This window comes from Solanum dulcamara, chromosome 5 (genome assembly GCF_947179165.1).
Source record: "Solanum dulcamara chromosome 5, daSolDulc1.2, whole genome shotgun sequence".
Classification (NCBI taxonomy): domain Eukaryota; kingdom Viridiplantae; phylum Streptophyta; class Magnoliopsida; order Solanales; family Solanaceae; genus Solanum; species Solanum dulcamara.
Genome location: NC_077241.1, coordinates 62,265,430 through 62,276,493, shown reverse-complemented (window position 1 = coordinate 62,276,493; position 11,064 = coordinate 62,265,430). Strand labels below are relative to the sequence as shown.

Sequence of the window (11,064 nt, the reverse complement as noted above, 5' to 3'; positions counted from 1 at the left end):
CAAGATAAATTAAACACGTTTGAATCAAAATGGAGTCAAATTTTTTCCCACCCCCACCCTTTTCCTTCACGCCACCCTACCTTTCTTCTCCTCTATCTTTTGTTTTATCACAAATACTATTTTTGCTATAGTTTATGAGAAAAATAATTTTTTTCTTGGTAAATTTCCAAGAGAAGGGGATAGAAATCCACTACAAAGATCGGTAAGGTTGTTCAATTAATTAGATTTATTGCTCAAAAAATATTTGGCGAGATATTTAAAATTGGTCAATTATTACTACTCCCACGTCAAATTAGTCAAGTCGAGTAGTGATTACTCAATGTGTTTTTGTCTTTTTGTTAATTGTGAGCATATGAAATAAGAAAATTGAGGATCATTCTTTTTTTGTGTGTAAAAAGTTTCTAGATTTTGCACAAAATATAAATTTTTAGTGTATGTTCATAAATCTTTTATGAAGATAGACTTGATTGTGATTTTGATGTGAATGCTAAAATTTATGGTTATGATCGTGATGAATTTCAATAGTGGTTATGTGATTCAAATGGTGAATTTAGTCAAATTTATTATTATTGTTATCAATTTTTTTATGATGGCAGTGACTGTGGAATATTTTGATGTAAATTTGATTGTATGTGGTGAAATCTAAGGTGCTGGAGAAGTGAATTTGATGATTATGACAATAATGGTGGTGATTTAATGGTGAGATTGACGGTGTATAGAAAAGAAGAAGCAATTGGATGGCATGGATTTATTTTTTTGAAATCTGACATAATTATTTATGTGGCAGTGACATGGTGATGACATGGTGCGAGTGCGAAATACTTTCTCATCATTCGACTGGTTGTATGTGCGTCAGTGTTGAAATAGATTCAATTTTAAATAATTCAAATGTATAATAGATGTCACAATAATTTAAATATGTAACTGACTTTTTATGACAAGTTCAGAGAAATAAGTTATGTCTTTTCCCTATATTCTTTAACAAATTAAAATAAAAAAATAAATTACGTACGTATTTTGATCACCATACTCCAAACCTTTTCACATAAATTGACACAGTATTATTTGGCATACTTACTCTTCACAATTCATAGAGTGTGATTTGCTAGCATAGTTTTGCCTTTTGATTTGCCATGATTAAGTTACATTACAAGAAATTTGAAAATAATTTTTCTATTCCATAAAGTAGAGTTTGATATAACCTACTCTTTTCAATTCCCACTTGGTATTGTTATTCACACACTTTTAGGAAATATTTACCACGTTACTTTACACTTCTAGTTCTAGGAAATATATATTTGCGATGAAAACGTGTTCTGTTTTTCTTTAAATTGTGATGTCTTTAGAAACAATTTTTTTAATAGAAAAAGAAGAAGAGTAAGATGTACTCAAATTATTTTATAGGAGTGGGGGGAGGGGGCATTAATGTCAAAAAGGGAAGACAGAGCAGGCTACCAACTGAAGTGGGACTTCTTTTGCCTTTTCCTTTTTTTTGTCTCTCACATTCCCATCTTTTTTCTGATGTTTTAAGACAGACAGATGGTAGTTTTGCAGAGTAAAAGATACCATTCAGAAAAAACACACAACACTGTTCTGCTGCTTTCAACTCTCTATCTTTAACCCCCACACCCCCTAAACCCCAACCCCTCCTTTTTAATGTAATATAATTCTTGAAAAAAAATATATGATATATCCCTAGAGGCAAACACCATTTGATTATATGCAAAGTAACCAAAATGGTCTTTCCCATTTAACTCTCCCATTTGTATACATAAAAAATATAAAAGAAAGATTACCATCCTCTCATTCTCGTATAGAGTGATAAATCTTTGAATAGTCTTAGCTGTTTCTTGAATTTTCATAGAGAAAGATTGTGTTTTTATTAGTTTCTTTCTTTCTTGAGTTTGTGGGAAATTGTAACTCCACGATCTGATGAAGAAAGATCTATGTTTTGTGCTTGACGCTGCGTGGTTTTGAAGGGAGTGTGTGGGAATTGGACGACAGCCTTTTTGGGTACAGAGGAAATTTAATTTTACTAGGTAGCAAATCTCTGTGTGTTTAATTTTACATTTCTTGATTTCTAAGCCTTTGAAAATTCCTATGCTTCACACACAAGTTCCCATTTCATATTATACAAATGTTTTCATTCCCACATGGGACTTTTCTAAAATACTTTATAGAATACATATATGTCTCTATTTCCTTATATACACATGCACAAATCTTGGGAGTTTGTAGGAAGGATTTTGCTATTAAATCCCTTTTTTGTACTACTGTTATTTTTATCATTTGACTAGAATTTTTTTTTGTCAAGTTTGTACACTGCAACTGCTTAGATCAACTTTTTTTTTATGCTTTGGTAACAAAGGGGGTGGACTTGTGGTGTACAAGAATTTTCTTGAAAGAGAGTAGGCAGTTGTAATACTATATAAAAGATGTGGGAAATGAAGATAAAACAGGGGATCTCTGTTTTTTGAACTTTGTTTGTTATGTAAATCCATTTTTTGGTTATCAAATTTTTGATATTTTCTTGAAGTGATGATGGCTGTGACATCAAGCTGTAAAGACAAATTGGGGATGGACAGTGGTAAATATGTGAGATACACGCCTGAGCAAGTAGAGGCTTTGGAGAGATTGTATCATGAATGTCCAAAGCCCAGTTCACTCCGTCGTCAGCAGTTGATTCGGGAGTGTCCAATTCTTTCTAATATCGAGCCAAAACAGATCAAAGTTTGGTTCCAGAATAGAAGGTATTGGGGAAGTAGATTAGTTTTCGTTTTATTCGTTCTTATTATATTGGAAAATATTACATTAAGATGGTTACGGTATAGTATTCGTGTAAATGTAGATGTAGAGAGAAGCAACGTAAAGAATCATCGCGCCTTCAAGGCGTAAACAGAAAATTGACAGCAATGAATAAGCTATTGATGGAAGAAAATGATAGGCTGCAGAAACAAGTTTCACAGTTGGTGTATGAGAATAGCTTTTTCCGCCAACAAACTCAAACTGTAAAGCAATCTACTCTTATAATACAACTTAATGTTTCGCTGTAAGAGTTTGTCCTAACTGTCATACTTCCAAATTGCAGGCAGCCTTAGCCACCACAGACAACAATAGTTGTGAATCTGTGGTGACGAGTGGGCAACACAACTTGACCCCTCAGCGTCCGCCAAGGGATGCAAGCCCTGCAGGGTAAGTAGATATTATCCAAGTCTGATTTCCTTTTTGTGTGTGTGTTATTATTTTACGTAGCTTGTATAATGATATTTGAATATATTTCCAGACTTTTGTCCTTAGCAGAGGAAACTTTAACAGAGTTTTTATCAAAGGCAACTGGAACTGCTGTGGAGTGGGTCCAAATGCCTGGGATGAAGGTTTGTTTCCTTGCCTATCTTTCAATTTATGGATGTTATGAACAGATTTTTGGTGTGTTGTTTATAGATTTATTAATGAGGTAAATGACTCCTTTAGTGGCTGACGTTCTTTAATAATTAATGTTTTAGACTTGTGCTTTCGTAACATTATTTCTCTGGTATTATTGGGTCCCTTAAATCACTAGTCGTTAGAAGCTTTGCTCTTCAAGATAATTTCTATCTGTATGACACTCTAGAGTATTTGATCATGGGCACACTTGTATGCACATCGTTTAATTACATAATAGCTAATTTGCACAGAAAATTATGTCATTATAATCTTAAAAATATCTCACTTTCATACCTGCAGCCTGGTCCGGATTCCATTGGAATCATTGCTATTTCTCATGGTTGCTCAGGAGTAGCCTCGCGTGCTTGTGGCCTTGTGGGTCTAGAGCCTACACGAGTAAGTTTCATCTTAAATAACTTGGTCAATTCAGTTTGGTCTTTTTCCTATTGAAATGCAAAGTATAATTGTACTTCTGTTTGATAAAGGTTGCTGAAATTCTTAAAGATCGGCCATCATGGTTTCGTGACTGCCGAGCAGTGGATGTTCTCAATGTGATGTCCACTGGGAACGGTGGAACCATTGAATTGCTATACATGCAGGTTAGTTTTTAGAAAAACTCCTCCCCTAGTTTTTGTTGGTGTAACCCAACTTTTCACTGAATATCGTTTTCTGACTTTTTTTCAGCTCTACGCACCGACTACACTGGCACCAGCTCGTGACTTTTGGTTAATGCGGTATACATCTGTTATGGAAGATGGTAGCCTTGTGGTATGTATCAAATGTTATTATGTTCCTAGTTAAAATTATCAAATAAAGGTGTTGCCTTATTGCAATTGAAAGTCACACATAAGAAGTAACAATCCAGGTTTCCCTAGTTATTATGTCGATGTGATACACATATATCTATTTTAGGTATGTGAAAGATCCCTGAACAACACTCAGAATGGCCCTAGTATGCCACCGGTGCAGGGTTTCGTGAGAGCAGATATACTGCCAAGTGGATATCTGATACGTCCGTGTGAAGGTGGTGGTTCAGTCATTCACATAGTTGACCATATGGATTTAGAGGTGTGTTGACTTGTTAATTATGTGATTGTGCTTCTCCCCAGCGATTTTCTAATAAATGCTGTTAATAATCTTTGCCAGCCATGGAGTGTGCCTGAAGTGTTGCGTCCACTGTATGAGTCATCAACATTGTTGTCACAGAGGACAACTATGGCGGTAGGATTAAATTTCTGACTGTATATTTGACATAGAAAATCTTATTTTTCTTTCTTTTTTATCCATTTCTAAATTCCGAAGATAAATATCGAAATGTGAATGATCGTCACCGAAAGTTCTTAGTTGTGGTACTGGTGTTTAAATTATTTCAGGCATTACGTCACTTGAGGCAAATTTCTCAAGAAATTTCTCATCCTACTGTCTCTGGCTGGGGAAGAAGACCTGCAGCTTTGCGCGCACTTGGTCAAAGATTGAGCAAGTTGGTCTTTCAATTTCTGATGTTTTTTCTTTATCTTGACATTTTTGTTCCAGTTGTGACTGAACTTCTAATTCGCATTGTGAAGGGGTTTTAACGAGGCCGTTAACGGTTTTACTGATGAGGGATGGTCTATGCTCGAAAGTGATGGTATAGATGATGTTACCATTCTTGTCAACTCATCACCAAGCAAATTGATGGGTGCAAATCTCTCTTATGCCAATGGATTTCCATCAATGAGCAGCGCTGTGCTTTGTGCCAAGGCTTCTATGCTATTACAGGTACCGATTTGTCAACCAATTTGATTTGATCAAAACTATGTGAATGGATTATGTAAATATGCTGATCATTCTTAAATGAAATTGACATTCTGATTTTATAGGAGCAGTAAAATTGTCTTAAAATAGAAGAACAGTCTTCATAAAATTTATATTTCATTATAAGCACGGGCAAGCGATGTGGTTTCAGTTTCTTTGTTAAATCTAGAAACAATTAAAATTTGCATGAAGAACATTTTGAGATTTGTGGAAACTAAAAACTTGTGTGATATATTGCTACATTACATTATGTTGTATGATTTTTATCTTGGGTAGTCCGAACAATTGTTTTTTCCGAAAAGGGTGAAAAATGCCCTTAACGTATAGGAAATGGTTAAAAAATGTCCTCTTCCACTTATTTGGATCAAATTTGCCCCTTCTTCCACCTACTGTGTCAAAAATGTCCTTATTCTATTAGAAATGGTTCAAATTTGCCCTCCTTCCGCCTATTGGGTCAACAATGCCCTTAACCTATTAGAAATGGTTCAAATTTGCCCTCCTACCTAAAAAATGTTTATATACTATAAAATACTAGTTAATATGCCCGCGCTTTGCGCGATCTTAAAATATCTTATTAGAATTTATAAATATAAAATATTATTATAATATCAAAATATTTTTAAAAATTCTTTTTAGCCTTCAAATTTGAATAAATTAAGTCTCAACTTTTAATCCATTGTACTTCTATTTCCATCTTAATTATACATCTTTTTCCCCCATTGTTTTATTAATTTTGCATAATTTATGTTAAGTGATACTGTATTTATACTTTTTCTTAAGAAATATCTTAAAAGAAAAAAAATCTGACATATGTAATTAGATTAGGAAATATTTTTGACAAATTTCTAATATGTTAAGGATATTTTCTATCTAATATGTAGGAGGTTCAAATTTGAACCATTTCTAATAGATCAAGGGCATTTTTGATCCGATTGGTGGGAGGAGGGGAAATTTTGATCCAATATGTGGAATGAGGACATTTTTGAACCATTTCTAATACTTGAAAGAATTTTTGAACCTTTTCCGTCTTTTTTTTGACTGCGATTTATTCAATTAATTTCAAAATATTTTCGTAACAGAGTGGAGTTTACAACTTTACAGTACAATTTATGCAGTTTCTAAAAAGTTAATTTATTTTTAAAAAGAGTCAGGGATTTAATATGCAAAATCTTGTTGAAATAGGTACTTTGAATGTGGTATTCTGCACCATGTTGTTCTTTTTGGAACGGAGGGATAATTATCTTGTATCTAATTTCCAAGGTTTTACAAAGTTTTCAATAAAATATTATATGCATAAATTGGAGCTTTACATTATAGTGGTTGCAGGAAAAATATTAGGATTAAGTTATAGTAAGTGGAATAAAAGATGGGCATAAAGTTACTTTCTTTGAGGCGTAAAAGTTTCATTGTTCGTCAATGGAATGCATTGTTGGAAATTCTACATGTTCTTTAGATAATTTCCTGTATTCCAGTCTGTGACCGCTATATGAACTTCTGGACCATGTTCAGTTTTAACAATTTCCTAAAGGTTCGATGAACTTTTGTCTCCTTCTGTAAGAATTTCCAATTTCTATTTTTATGGTAAGTCTAAATGAGTAGTACTTTGACTATGTGCTGGCCATTCTCTAAAAATTATTTTGTGAAGATCCTAGTTTCCTCGGAAGCTTATGTTCTACTTCTGTTTATTATTAAGGCTCTCTCTCTCTCTCTTATAGAACATCTTTTTCATCACATCTTGTCTTCTTTTGGCAGAATGTACCTCCAGCCGTTCTGCTAAGGTTCTTGCGGGAACACCGATTAGAATGGGCAGACAGTGGTATTGATGCTTATTCAGCTGCTGCAGTTAAAGCTGGTCCATGCAGCATACCAGTAACCCGAACTGGAAGTTTTGGTGGACAAATCATTCTTCCACTGGCTCACACTATTGAACATGAAGAGGCAAGTGACTAGTTCGGAATTATCTCTAGTATCTTGCCAGAACGCCTAATTCTTCTTCATTTGCATATATTATGTTTTATAGGTTAGTATATTATTAATATTTCTTGCCTCTTAAAACAGTTTATGGAGGTGATAAGACTTGAAAGCATTGGCCACTATCAAGATGACATGATAATGCCTGGTGACATCTTCCTTCTGCAAGTACGTTTTTATCCTCAAAAGAATTTGCATCACACTATGTTGTTCCTGGACTGGTTTTCTCGTGATTTCTATTCTACATATAATTGTTCATAAAGCTCATATCTAGTGTGATAAAGTTCAACTTGGAAGTTATTTAATCTAAACCCTTGGTGGGCCAACTGTTTACTGGATTTTGCTTCTAGATACTTATAGAAGTATGTGGTATATCATGTGGTAGAGGCAGTAGAATTATAGTTCAACATCCCTCCTTATACTCTTCGCTTCTTGAACATGGACACTTTTGGCTGCTTAGACTTTGTTTCTTTCCTAAACTGGATTTTGGTGCAAGAATTATTGTTGTAGCAGCTAAACGTTGACTTTCACTTGTGAGTGTTAGTTCGGTTTTACTTTTATCCTTCGTGTGTCTTCTAACCTTAAGCCCCTCATGGAAGGTGATGCATCATTTATAATGTTAGTTGAATAGTCCCAACTGTCCCCCATCTGCTGTTCAGTTTTTAACCCTTTGTCTTAATACTTTCTGCCACCTCTATGATTAACAGATCCTTGTTTTTGAAATGCGCAGCTTTGTAATGGAGTGGACGAGAATGCCGTTGGATCATGTGCAGAGCTCATGTTTGCTCCTATTGATGCCTCTTTTGCTGATGATGCTCCTCTTCTTCCCTCTGGTTTTCGTATCATTCCTCTGGACTCCAAGGCAGTGAGTATACTTGCCAAATGTAATCTGGAATTGCAAGTTTTTGCAAAGTTTTAGTAATTTATTTCTCAAATCAATGCAGGATGCCTCTAGTCCAAACCGCACACTTGATCTTGCATCAACTCTTGAGGTTGGAGCAGCTGGAAGTCGATCAACTGGGGATCATTCCAAGAATTCTGGTAGCACAAAATCGGTTATGACAATAGCATTTCAATTTGCATTTGAAATCCATCTTCAAGAAAACATAGCTGCTATGGCACGTCAATATGTCCGCAGTATCATATCATCTGTTCAGAGGGTTGCTTTGGCTCTCTCTCCATCTCGTATTGGCTCTCTCCCTGGTCTAAGGTCTCCACCTGGCACACCTGAAGCACAGACTCTTGCCCGTTGGATTTGCCAAAGTTATAGGTATGTTGCTTGGTTTACATATATATCGCCACCTGGTATAATCTCAAAGAGTAAATACTTATATTCTAAAGTTCTGATGCTGCCTGGTGTTTACGTAATTCAGAAGTCTCTTCATTTTTGTTAATACGGCTATTATTGTGTGTATATTTGCAATTCTTATATGAACTCTTATATTTTATCTTCTCTTGCAGGTTCTTCCTAGGCGTGGAGCTGGTTAAATCTGTTAGCGGAGGAAGTGAATCCTTCCTGAAAGAAATTTGGGATCACTCAGATGCTCTGATGTGTTGCTCTATGAAGGTATTAATCTAGAAACCTCATAACTAATTTTCATAAAGTTCAATGAAGTCGCAATTTGAGATTTACTGTCGAATTCCTGCAGTAATGATATATAAAACATACTTCAGAGTATCACTCTAGTAGTTGTTTGCTACTTGCTTCACAAGTGTTGGTGTTTTTCTTAACCTGTACTTTTGATGACAGGCATTGCCAGTTTTCACATTTGCGAATGAGGCAGGACTTGACATGCTAGAAACCACCTTGGTAGCCCTTCAAGATATTACTCTCGAAAAGATTTTCGACGACAATGGAAGAAAGGCGCTCTACTCTGAGCTTCCACAGATAATGCAGCAGGTATGTCCATTTTTCACTATTCTAAAAGGTATAGCTATGTGTAATATCCAATCTATCTATTATCCTTCTGCTATGTAACCCAAGCATCATTACTACTGCACACGCTACATTCTTGCAACTTTCAATGTAGTTAACTTCACTAACTGGATATGATCTCTAATCGATCTTTTTGCAGGGTTTTGCTTGTCTTCAAGGTGGTATCTGTTTATCAAGTATGGGAAGGCCAATATCCTATGAGAGAGCAGTAGCTTGGAAAGTATTGAATGAAGAAGAAGATGCCCATTGTATATGTTTCATGTTCATCAATTGGTCTTTTGTCTGATATTTTGCACATCAAGTAGGAACTGATACAAACTTAGATCAGCAACAACCCTTTTTTTAATCATACTTTATGGATCAACCTCCTTTCCTTTATATACCTTCTTTTAGCTTTGGTTTTTAACTTCCTCTTTCTAGAAGCAATTTCATATTACATTTAACTCTTACATTCACACTGGGTTCTTTAGAAGATTGATTGTGGGTTGTTTGGTTTGAAGGAAAATGTTCTTTTTTTCCAGGAAGATAAGTGGTCTTCGTAGTTAATTTTGGTATTTGGTAGGTAACTAGAAAATACCGTTTAAGAGAATTTATATATAATTTAGACAAACACTATAGCGTGAGTAGATGATAAGCCTAATTATAACTTATCTTTTGCGTACTCATCTTAACTTAAATACATTAAGATACGACAACCGCAACCTTGTCCTTGCTATTTACATAAACATATTCTAATTGAAGTTATTGAAGGGTATTTTACAAGAATCACAACAGTTTGGAAGAAAATTATAAAACAATGTAGCTATAGTTTTATTAATTACCATTCGTAGTAAAATTCAGCTGTCAGGCATTGAATACAATGTGTGTCAATGATATCCGTTAATTCAGCCTATATCACTGTACTCGTTCGCGTAACAAATACAATCAACGATAAATATAGAATATACAAGGGTATATATAAAGATACAAATAATAAAAATACACAGAATTGTATTCATTCATTCTAATTTCACTTGTATTTATTCGCTCTACGACATCAAATTTTACTATCTTGTATCACTTGTATTCATTCACTCTAATTTCATGTGTATCCATTCGCTTTACTATGTCAATTATTGTTACATCCCATATTTTTGGATTAGAAAATTTAATCGTCCAACATGGGCAAATTTACTCGAGTCCGGAAACTTTGATTGTATTCAAGCATGAAAATTAAGAACTTAATGTATACGAGGAATGAAGTACCGAAATAATTTAAGATGGAAGAGTGTGACGACGATGATTGCAAATAATATTTTATGTATGGCAAACGAGGCTATGGACTAGTGTTCTATTACATGGTCATGGTAATGGGTATATGAAGTATATCGAAAATGATTATTATTTAAGTGGATTGAGATTAAAAAAATTAATTATATGTGCAATTCATTAAGTGAGAAAGTTGCAATGGAGATTAAGGAATTAATTGAGATTAATGGATAATTGTTAGTGTGGGCAGATTTCACACGTGTTATGAACAAATAATGGGCAACAAGGTATAATATGTTATAAATTAACTAACTTGACAATTTTATAAAGGAAGAAGAACAAGAGAATATGTATATAGAAAGTATTAATAGAGAGAGTAGTAATATAGAAAGAGTAATAGTAATTCTCTTCTTTTATGTGTTTTGTGTGTTTTTACATTGAAGTTTAAGGCTATATTTATAGCCATATTTACAAGTGGAGGAAAATATTAGTGGGCAATTTACCCACTTAAAAAGTAAATGGACTATCCATCATTTTAAGTGGACAACCATTTTACTTGATTGATAATACTCCCCCTTGGATGTCCACGAGAAATGTGCCTCGTTAAAACCTTATTAGGAAAAACCCAGTGGGAAAAAGCCTAATGAAGGAAAAAGAGTACACATATCTGATAATACGCCTTGAGTGCTGCC

The 11,064-nt window shown here is 34.4% G+C and overlaps 1 protein-coding gene across 2 annotated transcripts; it reads left to right on the top strand.

Annotated features, from left to right (window-relative positions):
• Positions 1 to 1,382: 1,382 nt before the first annotated feature.
• LOC129889298 (homeobox-leucine zipper protein ATHB-15) lies at positions 1,383 to 9,573 on the top strand. Of its 2 annotated transcripts, none has more exons than XM_055964545.1 (19): positions 1,383 to 2,013; positions 2,537 to 2,750; positions 2,849 to 3,008; positions 3,089 to 3,192; positions 3,284 to 3,374; positions 3,724 to 3,819; positions 3,909 to 4,022; positions 4,108 to 4,191; positions 4,336 to 4,491; positions 4,570 to 4,644; positions 4,797 to 4,903; positions 4,989 to 5,181; positions 6,970 to 7,155; positions 7,276 to 7,356; positions 7,919 to 8,053; positions 8,133 to 8,458; positions 8,650 to 8,755; positions 8,939 to 9,088; positions 9,264 to 9,573. In XM_055964545.1, exons 2-19 carry the CDS (start codon positions 2,539 to 2,541, stop codon positions 9,408 to 9,410), a joined length of 2,523 nt encoding a protein of 840 aa, XP_055820520.1. In that variant the 5' UTR covers positions 1,383 to 2,013; positions 2,537 to 2,538; the 3' UTR covers positions 9,411 to 9,573. The 2 variants fall into 2 exon arrangements, with proteins under 2 accessions (XP_055820520.1, XP_055820519.1); XM_055964544.1 differs by having other exon boundaries at positions 1,383 to 2,039.
• Positions 9,574 to 11,064: the final 1,491 nt, after the last annotated feature.

Coding starts and splice junctions, on each gene's coding strand:
- LOC129889298 (XM_055964545.1), top strand. CDS start 2,539: ATGATGGCTGTGACATCAAGCTGTAAAGACAAATTGGGGATGGACAGT. Junction 3,820..3,908: donor TGGGTCTAGAGCCTACACGA/GTAAGTTTCATC, acceptor TGTTTGATAAAG/GTTGCTGAAATTCTTAAAGA. Junction 4,492..4,569: donor TTGACCATATGGATTTAGAG/GTGTGTTGACTT, acceptor AATCTTTGCCAG/CCATGGAGTGTGCCTGAAGT.